Here is a 26,368-nt window from a genome sequence, read left to right as displayed (position 1 = left end):
TGGCCATGGATTGCACAATGAAAACTTATACGATGATGATGGGGTCATTCACCGACATGCGCAAGGTACTACGACAACATCTATCTCTACTGGTTATAAATGCAGCTTCATTTTACCAAATATTTATATATTAAGTGAAAGTAATTACTACAATGTCCACACAGGTCATGATTATGAGTCATATCGCGTGCCTCCAGAGGGTCCAGCTGCAAACAGTGTGACACATGACGATCCATATGACTACATCTACCAGAACCTGCTAGAACAACATAAATTGAGAAAGGTCTCTGACTGCAGTTACTGTGGTGCGATGAGGTTTCAGGGTAAGACACCCGGGTTTTGTTGTAGAAAAGGAAAAGTATAGATACATATACCAGATGTTCCTGCAGAGCTCAAAAGGTTGTTCACAAGTCAAGTGCACGATGATGCAAAATATTTCAGGAAACATATACGTTATATCAACTCACATTTCGCCTTTGCAAGTCTAGGGGTTACCACCGACGACAGATATAAAAGTCCATCACGGACCGATGTTTATACATTTCGAGTGCATGGTATGTTGTACCACTGTCTTGACCACCTGGTGCCAGGTGGCCGCGGTGCTTGGCATTTGCAGCTCTACTTTTATGATACAGAAGATGAGGCCTTATCACATAGAGTCAAAAGGTCCCCTGATCTTGATATCAACATCATTCGGACTATCCTAGCAATCTTGCAAGATAACCCATATGTTCATACTTTTAGGAGAAATGGGTATTTTCCAAACTTGGATGAGTACAAGATTGAACTCAATACAAATGTCGCGCCTGACCAAAGAAGTTACAATGCCCCAACGGCATCCCAACTTGCTGCTATTTGGATGGATGGGAACGATCCACAGAGATGTTTTGATAGAAGTGTGGTTGTATATGGAAAGACCGATCGTTGTCCGCAGTATATCCGAGTATGGCATGGTTGTTATGACGCCTTAGCTTATCCTGTATATAACCCACGAGGGGAAACAGGATGGAACAAATTTATGCCGTACAGTGAGGATCCATTCACTCCACCATCTGCAACCGTGGCTTCTACTAATAGTGCTAATGGTAGAGCTGAAGGGACTACTGGTGGTAATCATGGTATTATTTGCTATAATATTTTTTGCTATTATACTGGTACTACTAATTCGATACTATAATACTAATTATAACATTATCTAATGTTTTGTGTATCTTGCAGCTGATAATAACAACGAAAATCATGTGGAAGAAGGCGACAATGATGTGCAAGAAGGTGACGTGCTAGCTGGAGTTGCAGATGCAGCACAATCCGCAAAATATGTAACTGCACGAGAATACTACTACTTCAAGTTGCAAGTTAGACGGGGACTTTTTAACATTTTATTATTCGGAGGACGTCTTTTCCAGCAGTGGGCTGTGGATATGTATATAAAGATTGAGTCTATGAGGCTAGATTGGTACTCTAATCCTGAGCACCAAAAACTAATACGGGCGGAGCTATACCAGGTAACCACTCATATTATATTGTTTATTTATATAATTGTTTTTCATGAACTTTGCAACCTTGTTACTGCCTTTCGCTAAAAGTAAGTGCTTAAATGTATTTTAGGGACTTGTTGATGTTATCTCTGCTGGAGAGACACAAGGTTCTAAGGTTGGCAAGAGAATTGTGCTGCCAAGATCATTCCTAGGATGCGATCGAGACATGCAGCAAAGATTCCTTAATGCTATGGCTATTGTTCAGCGTTTTGGAAAGCCTGATTACTTCATCACCATGACATGCAATCCCTACTGGGAAGAGATAACAAGCAATCTCAAATCGGGGCAGGACCCACAAGATAGGCCAGAACTGGTTGCAAGAGTGTACAGGGCAAAGTTGCGTGATCTGAAGGATCTTCTAATCAAGAGGAAGTATTTTGGTGAAGTTGCAGCATACGCTCATGTTACCGAGTTCCAGAAAAGGGGTCTACCACATGAGCATTTATTGCTGATCATGAGATTAGGGAGTAAGTTGACAACCCCAGATGCATATGATCGAGTTATTTCGGCAGAGATACCAGACAAGGACAAATACCCAGAGTTGCATGATCTGGTTATCAGCCATATGCTTCATGGCCCATGTGGCATCCTAAACAAACACTGTGCATGCATGGTAAATGGAGAGTGTCGCTTTCAATACCCTAGACAGTTCTGTGAGGCGACCCAACAAGGAAAGGACTCCTATCCAACCTATCGGAGAAGGGATGACGGACGACGAGTCAGGATCAGGAGAGCAGAGTTAGATAATAGGTGGGTGGTGCCATACAACCCCGGTCTACTCTTTAGATACAACTGTCACATAAATGTTGAGGCATGCGCAAGCATTAAAGCAGTGAAGTATCTATTTAAGTACGTATATAAAGGCCACGACCAAGCATCATTCTCGGTAAATGCAGACCAAAATGATAGGGATGATGGTGTCATCAATGAGATACAACATTATAGGAATGCTAGGTACATTTCTCTACCGGAAGCTGTGTACAGGATCTTCGGATTCCCAATGTTTGGAATTTATCCGTCAGTATTGCAGCTCCAGCTACATTTGCCTAATATGCAATCTGTGGCATACAATGATGACGAAAACCTAGAGGATGTTGTGAGTCGCCCGGCTTCTAATAGGACAACACTGACGGAGTATTTTAGTAAAAACCGTGAAGAAAGGGCAGCAAGGAAAATATTATATAGAGAATTTCCGGAACACTACCGATGGATCACAGGGAAAAAAGTGTGGCAAGGAAGAAAACAAGCGTCAGCACAGATAGGGCGGATTGTCTATGCTAACCCTGCTGAAGGGGAGAGATACTTCCTAAGAGTACTACTAAATCATGTGAGAGGTGCAACATCATTTGAGGATCTAAGAACAGTGGCTGGTGTAACATACTCTACTTTTAGGGAGGCATGTGAGAAAAGAGGGCTTATTGAGACATATAGATCAATTGACGACTGCTTGACTGAGGCCACCACTTTCCAGATGCCGTGTGCCTTGCGGAGGTTGTTTGCTACAATGCTTGTGTTCGGCGAGGCCACTAACATACGTGAACTATGGGACAAGCATAAGGATGCATTAGGTGAAGACTTTAGCCGGGACAATAGCAACACGTCGATAGTGGAGCAAATGGTGCTCAGGGACATACGGGATATGCTTCACTCGATGGGCAAAGATATTAGAGAATATGGTCTGCCACCTATTTGCGATATGGGTCCAACCTCCATTGACATAATGAAAGAGGTTAGAGAGGAGCAGAATGTCCCTGTTGACCAAGAACACCTAGATATTTTTGATTCTCTTAACAAGGAGCAGAGAGAAGGGTTTGATGAAATCATTCAGCATGTCTTTACCAAAAAGAGCCAAGTTTTTTTTGTTGATAGTCTGGGAGGCACAGGAAAGACATTCCTATACAAGGCGCTCCTAGCTAAAGTTCGTTCCAAAGGATTAATAGCCATCGCAACAGCCACCTCTGGTATAGCAGCATCAATATTGCCCGGAGGACGCACTGCACACTCTAGGTTTAAAATTCCAATTAAAATTGGGAACACCATGTGCAGCTTTACAAAGCAAAGTGGCACTGTAGAGTTGCTTCGTAGGGCATCTTTGATTATTTGGTATGAAGTTGACATGACCAAACGTCAGTGCGTTGAGACACTAGATAGGTCCCTATAGGATATCATGGAATGTGCTTTGCCATTTGGAGAAAAGTTCATGGTATTTGGTGGAGACGTCAGACAGGTCCTTCCTGTGGTGCCACGTGGGACAAGAGCACAGATAACTGATGCTACCTTGCAAAGATCCTATTTGTGGGATAAAATAAGAAAGATACGATTGTCACAAAACATGAGAGCACAGTCAGACCCTTGGTTTTCTGAGTACCTGCTACGTATTGGAAACAGAACCGAGGAAACGATTGGAGATGATTATGTTTGACTTCCTGATGACATTGTGATTGGATATACTGACACGGATGTGGCAGTCAATACACTCATTTCCTCGGTGTTCCCATCACTTGGAGAGCATGCGACATCAGCCGCCTATATGAGCGGATGGGCCATTCTATCGACAAAAAATGAGCATGTTGATAGGTTGAATGCAATGATGATTGAAAGGTTTCCAGGTGAGGAAAAAGTTTACCACAGCTTTGACACTGTTGTTGATGATCCTTCGAATCACTTCCCTATTGATTTTTTGAACTCAATAACTCCAAATGGCCTCCCCCTGCATGAGCTGAAGCTAAAAATCAACTGTCCTATGATTCTTCTCTGCAATCTTGATCCTAACAATGGGTTGTGCAATGGAACCAGGCTTATGGTCAGAGCATTGCAAGACAATGCAATTGATGCTGAGATCGTTGGTGGTCAGCATGTGCAGAAAAGAGTTTTCATACCAAGGCTACCATTGTCTCCCTCAGTTGATATTTCTCTTCCTTTCAAGTTCAAGAGAAAACAATTCCCAGTGAGGTTAAGTTTTGCCATGACAATAAATAAATCGCAGGGATAGACCATCCCAAACGTTGGGATCTACCTTCCAAAGCCCGTGTTCTCGCATGGACAACTTTATGTTGGTTTATCAAGGGGGGTGTCAAGATCAACAACAAGAATTCTAGCAAAACCAAAAGAGGAATTAGATCCTATTGGGAAGAGCACCAAGAATATAGTTTACAAAGATGTCCTAAATTGGTGAATGACGGTGTGTATACTCAGACCATTTTATAAGTCCTCGTAAGAATAAATATCGCTGGTGTCTGCTTGATACTTTTATTTTTTAGCATCAGAGTCCTACTTGTCTCTTATACGATATTGATTTCCAAACTTTCAGGTTCATTTGACTCTGAAGAAACGGAAGAGGAAGAGGCCAGTTCCTGTACCAGGTCTGACAACAGGCAGGAAACTTGCAATCTTAACTTTCTCATAGATGGCTATAGTATGCGCTGCTAAGCTTATTTGGGTGGGGTCGATTAATGCAGTATATAGCTCAGAGGTTCATATGATAATTTATTATCAGCATAACTTGTTTCAGATGGTAGACTACAGGTTTTTTTGCCCTCGAATAAGACAGATTCAACCATCCAATAATCGACCTCTTCCTCTTCCATCAAATGAATTATTTGAATATATATAAACAATATTGTGCCCTGATTGGTTCTAGTTTCAGTTAACACAATATGTTCAGTTTCAGTTAACATGACATTGTGCCCTGTTTGGTTCCAGATTCAGTTATTAGTTTTGTGAGTACCAACTTGCTGCAGAATTTTATAGCGAAAGCCGCAAGTTCTTCTGTATGGTGCATGGTGAGAGTATATATATTTCATCTATCTCTTATATGATGTTTGGGTTCAAAATTTTCAGCTTCTTCTGGCTGCTCTGGGACCGTCTGTGAGGAAACGCAAGGAATGTCTGGTTCCTGTAGCATGTCTGACAATAGACGGAAAGGCAGGAGTGGAGGCTGATGACCCACAAGGAGCGAATTTTTGCAGTCAGGCATATCTATACATGGTGCCAGGGACATTCATACTTCTTACAGTTTTAATCCTAGCCTTTTTACAATTATATTCAGAGGTGCATAGTGCATGGTTTCATTTATATTCAGAGATTCAGAAATCCTAGCCTTCTTAGTAGAGATTCAGAGTTTCAGTTATATTCAGAGATGCATAGTGCACAGTTTCAATATGTGGTAGTGCACAGTTTTAGTTTTAATAATCGTCATACGCGCGAGAGACTAAGAGACAGTAGCCATTAGTCCAGCCATTTGTTATTAAGCACTGATAATATACCGGTTGATAATTGAGTTAAGCACTTTCACGGCTCGGCAAACACCTAGGTAACATTTTCTGTACCAACAAATTAGTGTTTGAACTCTGAACTACTTGGCTAGAGAGAGAGAGAAAAAAAGAGTCCTCAGAGAGTGCAGCAATTCATCCTCGAGAGTACAGTAATTCATGTATTTTTTTCTCTTATGTGTTGGTATAATGTCAATTCTTACCTGCAAACTGAAACCTTCAGAACCAATCTCTACTGTTCCATTATTTTCCCTCGTCTCTCTTTCCTTTGCCTTTCAACTCCAAGATATATCTCTCTGCAAAAAATATCTTGGACATATTTGCCTTTCAATGCATCCCTCATAAATGCTTCTTGTTTGTTTTATTTAAATAAATATAAATACACAAGGGAACGTTGTCACGTTTTCTACGGATGGCCTGTGCGCTCGAACAGGTGGTGTCATGATGACATCACCATGACATATTTTTTGGAATCAATCAAAATAAATGGTGACATATATACCGTTATACGTTTCCTGTATATAAAAAAAATAAGAAAACAAATAACATATATGAGGGCGTGTGCATGCACAGGCTATCTGGAGTTTCTATTTTTATAGACAACAAAAAAAACTAGCAATGGGACCTTGCAAATCAATCATGCCTAAAAACTAGCCCATGTTCGAACGCATGCATTGAAATGCAAATCAGTCATCTTGACGTGATGCTTGATTTGCGCCAAAAACTACATGCAAGATATATCTATCAATTCCTTTTCTTATTCTTTCTTTCTATAAATATCTATTTCTTGCCATTTCTTTTTTGCTTTCTTGTTTTGAACACCGTTAGCGCGCCCAAATCATGTCCTCGCCCGCCTGTGATAAAAGGAGTTTGTCGAAGACGGCCACCGGGAAGAGACACATCGACGCCTACGGAGGTCATCTGCATCAACGTGATGAACACGCACCGCAGCAGCCCTACTCCCAGCGGACGAGGTCTTCGTTGCACACTACGACGAGCATCCGCCACGCCTGGTATGCTCGCTCTTGCCTTGCCTCCATGCTCTGCAAAACGGAGATCCAGAACCCTGATTTAAGCTATTTTGGCATTATAGAAAAGGGTACCTTACACCAATGGCGAGTGGCGACCAACCGCCAACAACGTCAATGGAGCCGGAGCGATGTGAACTGGATCCCAATGACGGTTCGTACTTGTACTCTAGTTGCTCCCTATCAATCTTTAGTTGAATGAAGTGTCAACAACGTGCAACTCGCCACAATTGGGCAGTGGGAATAGAGACCTCGACATCTCTTACTCTATTGTTGGCAATGATGCTGTAACATTCTTTTTATTATTATTGGTTGTTACTTTTATCAATCAATTATAAGACACGTTTGATTATTCATAAAATTTTGATCTCCAATATTATTCTGTTATTTATGCTCTGCTCTCATGTGAACGCAGAAGAAATGAAAAAGGATGTAGAGAGCGAGGCATCAATGGAACCTATTGGGAATTCTCAGATAGATGCCGAGGACGGAGACAAAGAAAACGTCAGTGTATGTATATATCTATATGGGTCAGTACATACGTAGGTACTAATATTAAAAACAGCATTTAGCATTTATTATAATATCCCATAGCAGATTAATACAGATATAGAAAAATTGCCGATCAAAGACGATGGCGAAATAATACTAAATCTAGAGCCACATGATGACAGGAAGCGGAAGCGTGCTGACAAGGATGAGGTACGCAAGGAACTCTCAAGCTACTCACATATCCTCACTCATGTTTATCTATATGGGTTGCATCACCCACTAATAATATAATATTGCATGTGCAGATAAGTAATAGGGATGTAGAAGAAGTGCGGATCAAAGAAGAAGAGCAAATCAAAGACGATGTCCTAGAAATAGTTAATATAAAAAAAGACGAAGCCAGAAAGCATGCCGACGAGGATGTGATTGCGATTCCTCAATATAATAAACATAAGAAGGCGAATAATGCAAAGGTCCTGCCTCAAGGTGAGTCATTTTCTTCAATAGTATCTTATTTTTTATATTTTTTTGAAATTAATTAATTAATAAAATTATTATCAACGCAGACTATGAGTGTACAGAAGAAGATGTCAAGGTAATTCACTACATGAAAGGAAAAAAGGAAAAAAGTTTACTTGTCCGAATTGACGATGCTTGGGTAATTAGAGATGACATGGATTGCCTATTAAATGGTGATGTGCAAGTGAATGGCGCTCTAAGCATTTTAACACTGCTTTTGCATTAGCTGATGTCCATGCAAAATATATGCCAATTTTTAATTGACAAATTACAAACCTGCAGGTCATAAGTGCGTACATCCAATTGATGCGGCATGAAGAACACCTGCTCCATAGAGAAGGTGGAAATGTTTACTTAGAAAATACCTTTATTACTCAATTGCTACATCGTGATGGAGAGCCCCCTGCAACGACATGGAACTATAGCAGAAATGACGTGGTTGAAACATGGGTCCAAAATTATTTGAAGGCTGATATGGTAAGCTTGACCACAAACTCTAATAGATGCTACTTTTTGTTGATTAAAATAAATATAAATAAATTGGATAAAACTCCATTATTGCAGGTGTTCCTTCCTATAAACATTGTGAAGTTTCACTGGTACGTAGCGATTGTTAATGCTTCAATAGGCGAGATACATGTTTTGGACTCTTTCGGAGACCAAATGTCAAACTTTCAAGATCTCGAATATACGGTGTGGCTTATGATTGATATACATACATACATATTGTTTTTAAATTTTTTAATATTCCCTTTCAAAAACTTGGTGTTTCGGTCATAAAGTTAATAGGAATGGAAAGAATGATAAAGCATGTAGCAGAGCATATCCAACTGGACCGACAAAAATGGAAACACGGTATCGAAGTGTGACTTAAACTATCAAAAAATTTTGTTGTTTGGTTATTTTCATGTGATTTCCAGAATAAAGCCGTAGCGTTAGCACGGGCACTATACTAGTATACACTAGGCGAGGGAGTTACATTGTAGTCGAGCCGTTACAAGGAAACCTCCTTCTGTGGTGCCGAATAATTAATCATTACCTGAATGAAGTTCATAAATGTACCGAGAGAACTATTCGCCTTGCTTTGCACTGCAAACTAACATTCTCTCTTCTTTTTTTGGGTCTTGTCTTCACTCAACTTACTCGAGGAGTGAGACAAGGTATTGTGCTCTTTGCAGTGTTCTATTTTTGTATATAATGCAATGTGTTCATGCTATATGATGGTATGATGAATGGATGTACTCCATGCATTTATTAAAAAAAACTTCCACAAATTAAGTGCGAAGGTTAGCTAAGCTTTTACATATTGAACATGTAATATTTAATGCACAAATATATATGTTTGAGGGTCAAAATATAGATCATTTGATTCCTGCAAAATCAATTGAAGCTAAAAATAGCTTTGCATATTAGAGATTAGTCAGTACAAATATTTTAATAATTTATAACCATATAACACTATTGCCGAAGGTATAATCCTACAAGAGAGCTTATCTACTATATATAAATAGGAGAGTTACCGAAGAATTATCTATGATTTTCATCCCTTTGTTCAACATAGGAACATAGAGCTCGTCGTCTTTTCTCCTTCCCAATGACAGGGTTAGACCAGAAGGAAGCCCTAATAAAAACTTCGGCTAGCTATATATATATTTTTTTTGCAAACCTAGGGTAAGCAACACCCGCAAGACTAGTGACCAAGATATGAACTAAGCTAATCACTAGTCTTGAAAAGGCTATCTAGGTTTGCTCCATAGGATGACAAGTTCTACTATCTCTACTCTATGAATTGTAAGGTTCACAACGCAGAGCACACTCTAGAGTGATCAAGCAATACCACACAAAGGAAACACCAAGCTATATCCCCATAGTTCGGTAACTTGCCGATTACCTAAGTCCATGTTGAGGAAAGCGTAAAGATTGCCACTCCTCTATAAAGCTAAACAACTCCATAATGTTCGCTCCAGCATGAGCGCTTGATCTTAAGCCGGCTCGATCACAAGGTGATTAGCCAAGCTCCGATTCCACTAGATCGGTTCTTCGCCACCTTCGATGTGGATAAACCCAATAGCACCCCACAATCAACTCCGAAGCACCTCACAATATTCAATTGAGTGTTTTGACAGAGATTCGCTACACCACAAGTCATCTAGATGGCGGTAACCACCAAGTGTAACAAGCAATCATGCAACCAACTTGATCTCTAGTGCCACTTAATGCAATCTCTCAAAGCAAATGCATTAAGGTCCTTCATGTAAAATTTATTTGAACATGAAGAATAAAAAGTTTAGGATCCTGATCGTTTTTGCGTACATCCTCCTGGTGTTAATTTTGCAGGGACCCTCTTTCTGTTGACGAGCGCTCTTTCCCCAACCATACCTCCCATCATTCCTTCTTTCTGCTTTCTTTGTCTTCTCCCTACCGCCATCAACGTCCTCACTGCTAGATGCAGACACTAGGGATGGCAGTGGGGAGGTTTTGGGTCGGGGTCTCGTAGGTTTCGGATCTAGCGGTTGTGAGTGCTGGGGTGATTCCCCCTCCCCCCACGGTTTTGGGGTTCGGAGACCTGAAACTTATGGGGCTCAGTTTCGTGTTTCTGTTTCCACCCGATAGATGTCCAATGGAGACCCGCAATATATTGTTTTGAATAAAAAAATCATGCCTTTTATTAATAAATTGTTGTTACTGCAAGCTATTAAGGTTGTTCTAAGCCGATCATCAAATCGTGTGTTATTTGTTGCATCTTATTTATGCATGTGAATATGTAATATATATCATCCATGTGTTTTGAAATTCTTTATTGCTTTTATTATTCCCTCCATTATCTTTTTTAGGCGTGGAGAAGAGTTTTATAGATACCAAGAGATTTCGGATATCGAGGTGGAGCAAGTAACTACCGCGTCTGTGTTTTGACTCCTGCCTCGTTACGTGCTCCCACGCCTAATAAACCGTCAAAACTAAGAAATCAGACTACACCCTACAAAAATATAACAGAGGGAGTATTCTCATATAGTGGTGGGTTTCGGGTTTCAGGGAACCAGTAGGGTTTGGTGGCGGGGTAAATTTTCATCTGAATCGATGTTCGAGGCAGTTTTAGGTTTTGAGTTTGGATTCCAGGTTCTTGTTCATAGAGACTCCACTCGACCTAAATCCACCCTGTTGCAATCCCTAGCCAGCGCCTCTCGGGTCTCCGTCTCATGGGCGGCATGGACATCGTCATGGCCGTGTGGGGCGAGGGCGCTGTGCGGAGAGCTCGACCTCCTGCAGCTGTGTAGGATCAGGCACCAGTTCCCGCACTATTGTATTGTAAAGTACGTACGGCATCTCCGATGCTTGGAGGTGGTGGTTGCTCATGATATACTTTTCTTACCATGCAGTAGAAAGAAAGATCGAACCTGCAGAGAGACCATCAAGCTTTGCCCACATTACAAGAAACAAAATTAAAGATTGCGTAAGTATTTCTCATATGAAAAACACATATGCCAACATTGTTGACATGATTTTGGGCTATCCACAGATAATCTCTGGCGTATCACACACTGATTATACTTCAAATTAAACAAAACTAACCATTATACTGACGGGGGATATATATGACATAAATACTGTAGTAATGGTATGACAAAGTACCAAATCGATTAAGCACACAATCCATCACATAGTCGAAGAAGACATGCATACATATCAAAGACCGAGGCCAAGAAGCAGCCTCCCGGCTAAGTGAAGGCCGCTGTCGAGCAGCCCTCGACCTCGGAAAAGCATCCGGCCGGCGAGGTCGTCGTCGGTGCCGGACTCGGGAGAGGGCGCCAGCGCCGGGGACAGGTCGTCGTAGTCCACGGCGTACGCCATCGGAGCCGGAGGCATGTCCGTGTCATCATCGTAAAGCAGACGGCGTGCGTCGGCGGCGGCCGCCAGCAGACAGCCGACGAGAAGCACGGCGAGGACGCAGGCCGTGGCGAAGCTCCTCGGCGAGGTGGCAGGGGCGACCATGGTTGGATTAGCTAGCTTGCGCTGGTTGCCTTGCCTAGATTCTTCACGTAGGTAGTGCTAGTAGCTTGTTGTTTGTTATATGCTGGTGCTGTGCTGCGCAGACGACGCTGTGTGCCGGCCGAATGACAAGGGAGTCGTGGGTGGGTGTGCAATCCCTCCGCCGTAGCTACCCGTGTATATATATATAGCTAGCCGGCCGGCCGGGTGAACGGTGAACCTTGCGAGTTGCGACGCTCAAGTCGCGTCCATCTGCTGGTGGGGAATCCGTCCGTGAGGACGACACGCGTTCTGCTCACCAACTAACTGCACACGTTTGCCACCAGCTTCCATGCATGCATGTCGGATGTTGCGCGGGGCAACGTGTTACTTGGTGGACCAATAATACCCTAATACGTGCACCACACACTCACCCTGCGTCCGGTGGTGGTCAGCAGTCAGCTATGCACAATGCATGTGTGTGTGCGTGTGAAATTCAAATTTAAAAATCTCGAGTTATTATTCATAGCATTATTCAAATTCAGCGTTCACTATTTAAATTCACGAGACCAACAATTCAGCCGGTCGTGCGACTATACTTGTGACAGTCCTACTCGGTACTCACCGTATGCATCACTAGCTTGCTTCGGAACTAGGCTAACCCGGTCTCCTCGCTCGCTATCCCCAGCCACGCACACACATGAGTCAGGCTCTATCGTCTCCTCAGACAGTTCCACCCAAAGGGAACACTTCTCTGCGCAAATAGGGTTCTCTACAAACGCCGCTACCAGGGCTAACACGAGAACAACACACGCAAAGGTTTCTCCTCTAGGGTCTCTAGCATAGAGACATTGCCCCATATGAACGAGCTTAAAGAAAGGCAGGGATTAAAACAGGAAAGCTTAATTCATTTCTACAGAGCAAGCTTACATACGGCTTTTTCTTTCGAGAAACCCCAAGCACTTAGCACAAACCTTAGGGATTATCTTACAAGCGCAGAAAGATCACGGGGACCTCCTTTATTCTCTAATTTACAATCGGTAGAGTGGCTACTAAGTAAGCAGAGTGTTACTATTATAGGTGGATGATTTTCATAGTCCTTCTGAGATCATGTCTTCATGGTGTATGTGTGAGTGGAGAGTTGGAGTGGGTGGTGGATGAGAGTGCATGTCCGAGGCTTGTGGTCTTCGGTTTGATGCTTCGCTCTTCGATCTCTGGTTCTTCGATACTGAATGAATGTGCCTGACGTCTCACTTTATAGCGCGAAGGGAGTGCCCTTCATGCTTATCGCCTGAAGGAGCCTTCGAGGTGAAGTCTTCAATTGTTTCTTCTTGCTGTTGCCTGGACAGCTGGACAATAATCGTCCTAGCTGCAGTAGAATGACTGCATATTCCTTTTGCGCTATCCTCCATCACACACGGTCTTATCCTTTTGGATATGGATATTCTTTGGTATGGTCTTCCATGCCCGAATAATTGATGTTGCAAACATCAAATCAAGGTATTAGGCATGTAGCATTATTTATCTATTGTCTTCCCCAGCCAAATTGTTGATAACACATTATCAACAGAGAGAATATATTTCCTATATAGAAAATTTCAGCATATTGAAATTTAATATTCTGGTCTTTGTCCATGACCATGGATATCCAACATCTCATCATCGTTTTCCTCATAGTTTGATATCTGTATATTCATTTTTGACTCATAATCTTTCTTAATATTTACTTCATAGTCTTTCATTATATTTTCAAAATTTTCATCTATTACACCTTTTATTTCTTGTAAAATTTCTTTCTTTATATCTTTCTTCCATTGAAGAGTTATTGACTCTAATTTTTCTTGTATCTTAGTATTAACATATTCTTCATTCAGTGGATCTATATCTTTTTTACCACCTCTTTATATGTATGTAGTCTAGACGATCCTTCTTCTCTTATATTTGGCCCTGCCCATATTGGTTTTATTTCATTGGCCTTCCTATATTTCTGAATATAATCTTTGGCTACTGGTTCTAAGAAATAGTTTACTCCCAGAATACTTCTTGCATATGAAAGAGCTTGATCAACATCTAAATATTTTTTTTCAAGACACTCCTCTATCTTTTTCTTTTTCTATCTGCTGAGCTATAACTTCTTCAAATGATATATAGATTCCTGGTGTTTTTCCCCTATATATAACATATATGGGTTTTTTTCTCTATATTGCTAGATGGTTCTTTTGGTTGTATTTTTTCATTAATCATATGAAAATATTCAGCCAGACTATTTAATATTGCTAGCATATAACCTTTATCTTCTCTTTTATTGTTATATTGGAACAAAAAATTATTTAGAATGCATTCTTATATATCATCTAGAACAATATGGTCTTGAGGCTTGAATTTATAAATATTTGGTGGGAAAATTCTTAGCTTATTATCAATTCCAAAGCTGAAACATTCACCCCCAATAGGGCCTGTTCCTCTCTTCATTCCTACAAAATAGAAGATCGTGAAAATATATCAGGCAATGTATTGTCTTGACCTTTTATATGCTCAAATATTACTTTATAACCATTTTCAGTAATAATATCTTCAAATAGAACCCAACGCATAGTTGAACTTTTCTTACTATTGATTTTATTGTAGTATCTGCATATAGCTTCACAGTTTGTTCTAACCGTAAACTTTTTAAATCCTAGATATAATCTAAAAGTATTTATTGCATTGATAACAACTAAAATTTTTCTATCCGTATTGTTTATTGTTTTTAGCTTATATTTTTCTGAAGCATACCTGCATATTTTTTCTTCTAACTTTGGAGAATACTTTTATGATTTTTGCTTTAATATTGAACCACATCCTAACTTGGATGCATCTATCTCTATAATGAAATAATTATCATCTAAAGGTAACTCTAAGGGTTTTAAGTCTTTGACCTTTTCTTTAATAGTTCTTACTAACTTTATATCTTCAGAATTCAAATGTTTTTGCCTGTTTTTCTTAATTTTGCATACAATGGACCAGCTAGCTTAGCTAAATTTTCAATATAATTTCTAGCATAATTTACTATTCCTAAGAATTGCTGCAGGGTTTTCTTATCATTCGTGACATCTGGAAATTCTAAGATTTTCTTTGCAATATGATCTTGTAAATAAAATTTTCCCTATCCTATTTCATGACCTAAAAAAATTATCTTTTCTTTACATATCTCCATTTTCCTTTTAGACAATATTAACCCATTCTGATCTACCTTTCTAAAGAAGGTTTCCAGACGAGCTATATGCTCTTTATAGGATTTTGAGAAAACTAATAAGTCATCAATATAAACTAATATGAATTCTTGATTTTTATTAAAAATATTTTGCATTTTTCTTTGAAATAGAGCAGGGGCATTTTTTAATCCTAAGGGCATTACTAGCCATTCAAAATGGCCTTGAGGACATGTGAAAGCAGTCAATTCTAATGATTCTTCTGCCATTTTTTCTTGCCAAAACCCAGCTTTTAAATCAAATTTTGAGAAATATTTACTTTCTTGTATTCTATTTATCCGTTCTTGCTTATTTAGAATATTGTAAGCATCATCTATAGTATTATCATTTAGCCTTTTATAATTAATAACCATTCTTGATTTTCCTCTAGCTATTTCAGCATAATTTCTAACTATAAATGAAGCTGATCTACGAGGACTTCGACTTTCTCTTATAGCTCCTAATTTTAATAATTCTTTAATATGTATCTTAAATTCTTCTATATCTTTAGGTGTTGTTTCCATAGGGCTTATCTTGATTATATAGTCATGATTTATTATGTTAATTTTACATACTATACCATTTTTATCTCAATGCTTCGTTGGTATTTCTCCGATTATCTGAATATCTTCCAATCTTCTTATAATTTTATCTATATCCTTTTTAGATTTTATATCTCTATACCAATTTGGTGCTAATGATTGCAGACTGATACATTCTATGCATGAGTTTGCTATATGAAAATCTTCTATATTTTCACCTAGCTCTTCATCTATATGATTATCATGGACCTTTTCATCATATCCTTAGAGTTCTAGGTTGGTCTTTCCTGGATTAGAATTTATAGTCTTTCGTACTTCTATTATATATGGAATGTTGTCTTGATAAGGAATAAATGTTATACCTTGCTCATGTATGATGGTTGTTTGTAAAGAGAATTGTAAAAATCTTAATCCTAATATCATATCATCATATGTATCATAGATATATCTCTTATTGTAATTTCATCCATTATATATTTTGTGTTATTTATTTGTACTTCAACATCATAAGCTAGTTGATTATGAACCTTTTTTATCCCAGACATATCAGTAGATATTTCTGCTTTATCTTGATCTATTGTATGAACTATTTCTGGACATTTTACAAAATATTTATCATGTATAATATTTTTTGTACAACCGGTGTCTACTAATGCTAATATTTTATAGGAGATGTTAGGCATTAATTTTACTTTTATAGGTATTCTTATTCCTATAATCTCTTTAAATGGTAATCTAACTATATATTTGCTACCAAAGTTTATTATGACTTCTTTTAATTGTATCGCTTTATTATTTTTTATTTAACATTGCTTGATCCTTTAACTCGGTAAGGCCTTTATAATTTTTTCTATCTTATTAGCTTCATTGAGTTCTATTTTACTCTTTAGCTCTTTTAATTATGCTTCTAAGCTATTTATTTTATTCTCTAAATTTCTGACTCTGCTTGCTAATAATTTATCTTCTGATTCTAGTTCTACTTCTTGTCTCCATTTTTGGTTAGTAATTCTTAGACATGAAGCACATGCTTGCTTTAAACATTCACTACATGTAAGTCTATTTCTTGACTAGGGTAAAATATACAAAAATCACATTTTATATTATAATCCCCTCTTCCTTTTATCCAATCGTGCTCACAGTCTTTTTGATTCATTAACTCTATTTTTGTTTCTATTGGATTGTTAATATTTTTAGATATTATATCTAACCCTTCCATTGTATTATCTAGATTGTGTAACTCTTCATCATCTAAAGAATCTATAAAATCTTGATAACTTTGAGCATTATTTTCTTCTTCTTCATAACTTTCTAATAAAAACTTATTATTAATCTCCCATTGCTCTTCTTCATTTGTAATGTATTCAATATTATTCATCTGCGCAACTTCTTTAACTTTATGAGACTCTTTGTCTTTAGTTTTTAACTCATCTTCCTGTTTCTTTATCACAACATGTGTTTTAAAATATTTATTCTTTAGTTCACTATCTTTCTTGATATTATCAAGTCTATATATTTCTCATTTAAAGTAGAGTTCTTTTTCTCTTACAGCAGCCCATTCACATAGCATAGACATATTATATTCTTCAGGAATCTTACTTAATTTTTTCTCATAATATTGAATTTGACTATCTAAAGTTTCCATTATAAGTAAAGTATTTGTATTGATAAATTGTTTAAACTTGGCAATATAAGTAAATCCCTTTAATTCAAAATCTAATAACTAGGCTCTGATACCACTGTTGGAACGGGGCTATCACACTAAGAACTCGAACGGATTTGAAATTCAAATTTAAAAATCTTGAGTTACTATTCACAACACTATTCAAATTTAGCGTTTACTATTCAAATTCGCGGCTACTATTTTATATATATAAAAAAGAAAAAAGAACTAGTACCCACTACTACGGAATCTTGTTCCCCTCCCTAATTTACCATAGTACATTTAAAACTTGGGTCTAATTTGCTTCATAAGTAGCTCAAGCACCGTAGAACAGAGAGAAAAATAAAACTCTAATTACTCACTAACCAACCATTAAAACTTCAAAAAAAGTGTGGAATGGCATTTTCTTACCTTCTACAACCTCTCCACCAAAGGATTTGTGACCAAAACCTTCCCCCTTAGTAGAGTAATTTTTGGGAGGTGCTCAAGATCTCTCCACCTTTCTTTTACGGGTTGGAGTGAGTGACCCGAAGAGAAAGAAGGTGCTGCAGCTGTTTTATATGTGGGTCATTTGTAGGGGTGGCTGGAGATTGAGCTGCCCCTATAAATCGGAGCTATATATACGGGGGCATTTGTAGGGGCGACTCAATCATCAGCCGCCCCTACAAATAGCAACTTCAGGGGCGGCTGGTGATTGAGCCGCCCCTACAAATCAGACCCTATTTGTAGGGGCGGCTCGTATCACCAGCTACCCCTGCTGTTCTATTTGTAGGGGCGGCTGGTGTCTGAGCACCCGGGCACTCCACTGTAGGGGTGGCTCCATCACCAGCCATCCCTACAAAAAAAAAATTCAATCCGTTACTAAATAATTATTTTTTATGTAGTAACCCTAGAATAATTTATTCTGTAGCTGAGCCCAAGCTGTCGACGCGGACCGACCGGCAACGTCCCACTAGCTCTAGGAAATCCGTTGCATGCATGGCTCAATTATTAGCCGGCAATAATTCGCCTTCCAACCAGCGCTGGGCCATGTCCCCTAAATCACCGCTCATAAACACCGCTAAGCGCCGTTGTATATTTTACTGATCTCAAAACCACCGTGCCACTCTATTTGCTTCGTCCTCCGCCCGGCTGATCCCGTCCGAATGGGCGATGGCAACGGCGGCGGGGCCTGGTGCTTTCATCGTCAACACCGGCGACACCTTCATCACAGCTCGTTGACTGCTGGGCGCCATGGCCGGCGGTTGTGCAGATCACCGGCGAGGGCAGATCCGCGCGTGGCGGCCTGGCCGATGTCCGCCCGCTGCCGGATCTAGGGTCAGGCGGACCTCCTGTTGTAGTTCGACGTGTGAGCGCCACCTCCGGTCATGCGCGACGGCGGCCCACTCGCGTGAGCGCCCGTGCACGGGAGAAGAGCGACACCAGCCTCGCCGCGCCGTCGCCTGTTGTGACTTTCGTTGGCTCGTCACCGTGGGCGCGTCGCCAGCACTGAAGGGATGCCTGGTAACCAACTTGCCATAGCACTAGCACGGCAACTGCAGTGGCCCTTCTCACCTTCCTCTTTGCGTTTTGCAGATCCCTGGTTCTGCAAGGTCAATCAACGAGCAATGCAATGCCATACAGAAATTTGGCATCTGCATGCAGATTCAGCATCCTCCTTGATTTGTTCTGCTAGCTATCTCCGGTCTCACGCTCCGATCCATGCTATTCTTTTTAGGTCAAAATTTTTTACCGTCATGCAGAGGCGATTTAGTTCGTCATTCTTTACCAGATCAACAGCTGCTGTTTGCAAGCTTGCCGCTGTGCATTGGGGGTTCATCTTCATGTTGGCAAGCCATATATATCTCTTGAATGACGATTTTCCATAGTTTGTTTAGCCCCTGAACAATGTGAAATGTTAATGGTCAATGTGTAATCCAAAGCCATGGGAGAACCCCTTTTTTTCTCTCAAATTTTGGATGCAAATACATTTTATTGATATTCCTACGTGTTCCTTGTTGGAATGTCAACCTCTAACTTGATTTTTCGCTGCATGTATGTCCAGACTGCTTGATTTTTTCGCTGCATGTATGTCCAGATTGGTTTCTCTACTGTGTAACTTGTTAAATACCAACTATCTTTCACTACCATACAATTCAATAATTTGCAGAAATCTCGTAAATAGATTATGTAACTACATGGTCAGAAATATATTTTAGTAAAGGGTAAAGTACAATTTACACCCTCCAACTTTTACCAAAGTCTGGATTTCAACCTCAAAACCGGATAACTTTGACCCACCAACTCTTGAAACCGTTCAACTTTCAACCTTCTGGGCGGTTTCACGGGTGAACAGTAACTTTTGATATTTTTGTGAGGCGCCGAAATTTTATATTATTTTTTCGAACATCTTAACGTCCTCAAATGAAAAAATTCAAAACTACAAAGTTGTAGATCTCATCGACGTCTACAAATTACATATAAAAATTATCTTCATCCGACATCGTATTGAAAGATTTTCTATTTTTTGAAATTTGAGTCTCATCACGCGACAAAATATAGTGCTGAAATTTTATATTATTTTTTCGAGCATCTTAACGTCCTCAAATGAAAAAAAAATTAAAACTATAAAGTTGTAGATCTCATCGAGTTCTACAATTTACATATAAAAATTATCTTTATCCGACATCGTATTGAAGGGGTTTCTAGTTTTTGAAATTTGAGTCTCATCACGCGACAAAATATCAATTGAGGTTGAAATCTGGACTTTGGTGAAAGTTGGAGGGTGTAAATTGAACTTTACCCTTTAGTAAATCAATTTAAAAGTTTCTCGTGAATCATACTACAAGGGTTAGAAAGGCATAGATTCTAGTAAATATTTTTCAAAAATCTAGTAAATATAATATCGTAACTACCAAGGGCAGAAAGGCATAGCTTCTAGTAACCAATTTGCAAATCTAGTAAACAAATTATGGTAACTAATCTAAGGAGGCATCATATATTGTAGTAAATCATTTAAAAATAACAAGATTATGGTATTGTGAATCAGACAGAATATCATAACTACTCAATCATAGTTACTACAATGATCCTTTCCAGTTCTATCGAATATTTCATGGTAAAATTAATCTCATATTTCATGATAAATTCCCATCCTACAAATTCCTATCCTAATTATCATCTCAAGACATTCAAAACACAGTAACTATTTTTATCGTAAAATGATCTAGATGTTATAGTAACCAGTTAACAGAAACCATTTGACGTCAATTTGTGGTAAATTTCCGTGCTAATTATCGTAACAAGATCATTTGCATTCGCCTGGAACATTTGCGTGCTAATTATAGTAACTAGAATATATTTTCTACTTTTTTTGTGGGCAAGGTATATTGGAGTAGTATTATCGTAACAAGAACATTTGCGCCTGGACAAATTAAGCGTGCTAATTATAGTAACTTGCAAGGTTCAAAAAAAATTATAGTAACTTGCATGCAGCGTGCTAATTATAGTAACTTGCATGCATGAAGCGCTCTACCAGTAATCATGGCCTGTAATTTGCATGCATGCCGCAGGGTTGAATTACCGAAATCACCGTGAGCTAATTACGTGGGCGTCGCTCGGATTAATGCGCGTCGGATCAGGAGGCAGAAGCGCACCAGCCATATATGCAAGCGCCTGGACCCGAATCATGGATGGTGCGTCTGTTCGACCTGGCTACAAAATAAACTATTATGTAGCTAGCTATAGAGTATACTTATATATATACACACACATAATATCATGATAATATATGTATGAGTGCGTATTATACTGTATCTAAAATAGATACTGCAATCGTGATGTTTTACAAGTTACAATACACGAGCATTCACCTTAATCATAACAAATTTGTGTTTTACTATACATGTTTTACAATATATTGTACAATTAAGAATCTAATCTCTCAATGTTTCGACCAAAATAACATGCTTTGCACGAACAGCAAGCTGCAGCTGATCACCAATCAAAGATAATCCAGAAGATTTTTAAGTCCAATTTGCGGCATTTAACTTCTTGTAGCTGAAGCATGCAGATAGTTAAAGCTGTAGTTAGAAGTATCCTGTACATAAGTTGTTTGTTAATTTTTAAAGTTAAAGTACTATTAATATATCTAGAAAAAATATGTATCGACCTCTTTCGTAGAGCTAGAACCTCTTTATATACAATATTCTTTGTGAATATATCCTTTGTCGGTCTCTTCTTCCCCATCCCTTTCCATTTTCCCTTGTTCACGTCCTTCTCAGCCGCCGGCACATCCAAGATCCTAATGTTCAATCTTGTTGTAGTTCTTGATAGCGCCATATACAATTGGCCATGCGAGAACACTGATTCCGGCGAGTATACCCCCGACGTTAGGGATAGTCTGCCCCTGTGCCTTGTTAACGGTCATTGCGAAGCTGAGCCGAATAAGGAACTGCTTTCGCTTAAATTGGAAAGGGAACATCTCATCGTCCGACGGGCATAAGGGTATTCGAGGCAGAAAAACCTGCTTTCCAGCGTGCTGTCCCAACATAATTTCTACGTCTATGGTATTTTTTTGGAACCCCGTATGATAAGTCTGGTACCATTACAAAGTCTGTTCACAGGGTCAATGTTCCTAAGCAATATGACCAGACAACCAATCTTCAACTTCAACACATGTGGAGGTAGACCATTGGGTGTCAAAGTGTTAAGGAATTCCTCAGGGTAGTACTTGTGCGGATCGTCCACCGCACAGACAAAGCTATAGTACACCATCTCATCCCCGTGGAAATGACCTATCATCTTCATATTAATCATATCAACCCATTCGTGTCGCGTAGATAATATCGCTCGAGAGGTGATATAATCTTTGCTTGACATATTTGCATTGAGGTTAGAGAATATGCAATCAATTAGAGTATCAAGATCACTATCTTCCCCGGTGTGCGGAACACATATATCATGAGGAAGACAAATTTCATCATTAACAGTCGCCTCCTCAGAACCTCCACCGACGCGCAACAAGTATCCCGCAAACCACAGGTTGCTCTTTGCCCTCATGTTGTGCACCAGTTGTAAATGCCGCATGGAATCCCAAAGGTACGACATCCGCAGCGAGGCACCAACTACCTGAGCCCTTGACCCTCTCTGAACAATGGGAAGAACCTGTTTGAAATCTCCACCGAACACCATGGTCTTCTCCGCAAACGACAACTCTGGTCGGTCCATTATATCATGAAGGCTGTTGTCTAGTGCCTCAACACCTTGCCTCTTTATCATTGTCACTCGTCCCAAATAATAAGGGATGCGGCTTGAAGTAGCTTGGCAGTACCACTCTGTTTCGTGAAGGTGCAAAAGGCCCCATTATCGATGGTGAGAGGAATCTTGAAGCGCGAGTGGGCGGTTCTGCCCCCAGGCATTATTGAGGCCGCAACACCAGATGTACTTGTTGCCACTGCAATCTTTTTCTGACTGCGTATAGTCGCGAGAAGTGCTCTGTACAGATAATCTTTTCAGTCCAGCCAGGACCATCCACAAAGAAGAGACCCCGTCCTCGGTATCAATCAAGGACATGATCTCATCGTATGCAGCCCACTGCTCCTTATTAAGGGTGTCTGACAGAGCCACATCATCCTCGTTAACCTCAATGCTAGCCTCCTAAAAAATCTCTCAAGGAATATCACGAGAGGCATCATATGTGTCGTCGATATCAGGAAGTGGGTACATCTTTATATACTTCTACATTGATTGTAGCAATTTTCGAATATCCATGAGGACCATCTGCTCCACCATGAAGGTGGATTGATTATTGCGCATGTAGTCCTCTGACATTACCTCCTTGTGTTTCTCCCATAGTCCAAACACATCACTGGGCTCACAAAATACTAATATTGTTGCAAAGAGCCTTCGCAACGCATATGGTATCATCCACTCGGTTGCCTCAATGAGACTCTCGTTCAGCGTGTTGTCCTCTTTGATTAAGCCCCTTCTTTCTGCAACTTCACGGAAGGTCGGTAGGATTTTGCCATCCACAGTCCTTAGACACTCAAACGAGGTTGCACCTGCCACATGGTCCAGGAGAACCCTAAGATAGTAACTGTCGGGTTCATAAACCTAGGGTCATTCATGGACTGGCTTCCTAGCAAAGGCTTGGCCCAGCAGACAAACATTGCGAACAACGCGCAGCTCTTAGGCCGGCCCAAGTACCTAAACGACGGGCCAGAAGGGCGGTCCAAATCTTTGTTCGGAAGGCCTGGCCAAGGAGGAACGATGTCCGCTTCTAACTCCAGCCTGCCTCTCCGACCGGAGCGCTCGCTTTGATCTCCAGCCCACCTCCGGACGACCTCTTCGACCGGAAGGCCTGGCCCAACACCACTTTCGACTCCGACCCGCTTCTCCGATCAGAGATACGCCGAACCCCTGCTTACAACTTCTCTCTGGCTGACACAATCAGAGCCGACTGGGACCAACCGACTAGAGACGCCTATAAGGAAAATGGACCCTAGGCCCATTTACTTTGGATTTTGGTGTTTGATGACCAACACAACCAAATTGGACTAATGAATTTACAAGTGATTGTTTTGTAGTTCAATAGGGTGCAAGAAATGACTTGGACGAAGGTGACATGATGATCTGATGGTCAACACCTTAAATAAGACCCTAGAAGCACAAGAGAAGACTCAAGAAATCAAGCAAAGTCCAAGCATGAAGATGGGAACCAAGCCGGACGCAAGATCACAAAAAAATGAGCTCACAGAAGTGACCGGACGCTGGTAGCATAGTGACCAAATGCCCTGATCAAGAGGCTCGATAGTAGCAATGACCGGATGCTGAACAAGCAAATCGACCGGACGCAGGACATTAGAGTCCGGTCGAGTACAGAGAGGTTCCAAAATGGCTAAACTGCAACCGAATGCGTCTGGTGGCATGTGACTAGACGTTGGCAGCGTCCGATTAGTTGATCGCGGCTCTAACGGTCGAGACAACCGGACGCGTCCGATCAGGATGACCTGAGCGTCTGGTCAGTAGCAGAAAATCGGGATTTCGTCCCCAATGGCTACTTTCTTAGTGGGGCTTATAAATAGACCCCCCAACTGGCCATTTGAGAAGTGTGGAGCCGAGAAAACATATCAAGGGTGTTGATACACTATTTTAGTGATCTCCACTTGCATAGTGCTTAGTGATTCATTAGGTGATTAGTGTAGGTGCTTTGTGAAGTGCTTAGGTTGATTAGACCACCGCTTATGCGCTTGCTCTAGGTTTAGGCCTAGTGTTTAGTGAGGTTTGCATACCTCTTACCACTCAGTGCTTGCACGCACCATTTTTATACATCGGAGGGGCTTGTAGTCTTACGAGATCATACCAACCGCAGTTGTGTTGTGGCCGCCACCATGTACTGGAGGGAACAAGGCCCACGGTGTTTTGGCCAGAAGCTTGATAGTGAAGACGACGGGGAGCATCCGGGAGAGGCTTGCCGGAAGGCACGTCAGAGACCCACTTGCGTGTGGTGAAGGCCTGAGGCTATCCACAAAGTTACCTGACCGGGAGCTTGGCCCTTGCGAGGGATTCCTTGCGAGGGGCTCCAACAAGGACCAGGGGGAAGCTTGCGTGCTTCTCGATATCTTGGTAAAAATACTGGAGTTATCGATGGGAGTTTGCATATCTCTACCTTGCTCTTTAGCTTCCGCATTTACATTGATTGTATTATTCCTTTTACGGTAGAGATAGCAACACACTAGCAAAACAATAGTTGCACATTTAGATAGTTTATCTAGTGCATAGGTTTTGCTATGATTAGAAAGAGAGGCCATAGTTTAGAGTTAGATTTTTAAGTTGCCTAATTCACCCCCCTCTTAGGGATCATGATTTTTCTACAAGTGGTATCAGAGCCGGTTGGCTCAATTTAGACCTTTGGCTTAACCACCATTGAGCCAACGCTAATTAGAGGGTTTGGGATGGATACCTCTAGGCCTCCATAGTTTGATGGTACTAACTTCCCCTATTATAAAGCTAGAATGGCTTGCCACCTTGAGGCGGTTGATTTGGATGTTTGGAGAGTCACTCGTGATGGGATGAAACCCATTAAGAATCCCGATAAACCCACCAAGAGTGAAGAAAAGGAAATTCATTTCAATGCTAGAGCTAAAAATTGTTTGTTTGAATCATTTAGTATGGATGTGTTTAACCAAATGTTCACTTTAAATACAGCATATGAAATTTGGTTAAAACTTCAAGAGCTCCATGATGGCACATCTAATGTCCGTGAGCAAAAACATTGTCTAGCTAAATAAAATTATGATTCCTTTACAATGAATGATAATGAGCTTGTTCGTGATATGTCTTCTCGTTTGAATCTAATTATCAATGAGCTCCATTCAATAGGATTAACAAAGCTAGATGATGTGGACATCGTAAGGAACATCATCTCTGTGCTACCACAAAAGAAATATGCAAGCATCATCACCATCCTTCACAACATGGAGACCTTGAGCACTATAACTCCGGGCATAGTCATTGGCAAGATAGTGGCATTTGAAATGTCATGTAAGATGGGTCAAGATGAAGCCTCTTCATCAAGCAAAGGCAAAGCTCTCGCATGTAGCGAGAAAAAGAAGATGAAGGGCAAGCAAGTTGAGACAAGCTCAAGCTCAAGCTCCTCAAGTGAAGATGAAGAAGAAGATGAGGATGATGATCATGATGAAGATTCAAGAGAAGATGATCAATCTTCCTCCTCCACCTCCGACCTTGATGAAGAATCAATCAAACTAATCAACAAGGTGGAGAAGATGATCCAAAGGCTCAATGTCAAGGATGTGCCCATCCAAATCCAAGATCTCATTTTCACCAATCAAAGAAATGAGCAAAGAAAGAGAGGATGCTATGGATGCGGCGAGTTGGGGTACTTTGTGAAAGTTTGTTCAAACAAGCCCACACCCAAGACAAAGAAGAAGGCATGCAAGAACCAAGCCCTCACATCAATAAGGTCATGGGATGATTCTTCAAGTGAAGAAGAACACCATCAGAAGAAGCAAGGGTGCAAGCACTCATCATCAAGCTCTTCTCGTATGTGCCTTATGGCATGAGGTAACAAAAGTTCATCCTCTAGTGAGAGTGATAGTGATGATGAAATGCCTTCTTATGAT

At 40.4% G+C, this 26,368-nt stretch overlaps 3 protein-coding genes across 3 annotated transcripts; 2 read left to right on the top strand and 1 right to left on the bottom strand.

Moving 5' to 3' along the window:
- The first annotated feature begins 1,773 nt into the window (after nucleotides 1-1,773).
- LOC136536433 (uncharacterized) lies at nucleotides 1,774-5,479 on the top strand. Its single transcript, XM_066528735.1, has 5 exons — nucleotides 1,774-3,499; nucleotides 4,007-4,485; nucleotides 4,849-4,900; nucleotides 5,241-5,300; nucleotides 5,379-5,479. Exons 1-5 carry the CDS (start codon nucleotides 1,774-1,776, stop codon nucleotides 5,477-5,479), a joined length of 2,418 nt encoding a protein of 805 aa, XP_066384832.1.
- Nucleotides 5,480-6,342: 863 nt separating this feature from the next.
- On the top strand, nucleotides 6,343-8,615 carry LOC136522901 (uncharacterized). Its single transcript, XM_066516700.1, has 7 exons — nucleotides 6,343-6,822; nucleotides 6,903-6,991; nucleotides 7,253-7,347; nucleotides 7,435-7,539; nucleotides 7,635-7,815; nucleotides 7,896-8,325; nucleotides 8,413-8,615. Exons 2-6 carry the CDS (start codon nucleotides 6,922-6,924, stop codon nucleotides 8,072-8,074), a joined length of 630 nt encoding a protein of 209 aa, XP_066372797.1. The 5' UTR covers nucleotides 6,343-6,822; nucleotides 6,903-6,921; the 3' UTR covers nucleotides 8,075-8,325; nucleotides 8,413-8,615.
- A 13,173-nt stretch (nucleotides 8,616-21,788) lies between these two features.
- Nucleotides 21,789-22,505, bottom strand: LOC136536432 (ATP-dependent DNA helicase PIF1-like). The gene has a single exon (XM_066528734.1). The coding sequence runs from the start codon at nucleotides 22,503-22,505 to the stop codon at nucleotides 21,789-21,791; it is 717 nt and encodes a 238-aa protein (XP_066384831.1).
- Between the last annotated feature and the right edge of the window lie 3,863 nt (nucleotides 22,506-26,368).

Source organism: Miscanthus floridulus, chromosome 2 (assembly GCF_019320115.1).
Source record: "Miscanthus floridulus cultivar M001 chromosome 2, ASM1932011v1, whole genome shotgun sequence".
NCBI lineage: Eukaryota > Viridiplantae > Streptophyta > Magnoliopsida > Poales > Poaceae > Miscanthus > Miscanthus floridulus.
Note: the sequence above shows the minus strand (reverse complement) of the source record. Positions and strands in the feature narration are given on the sequence as shown.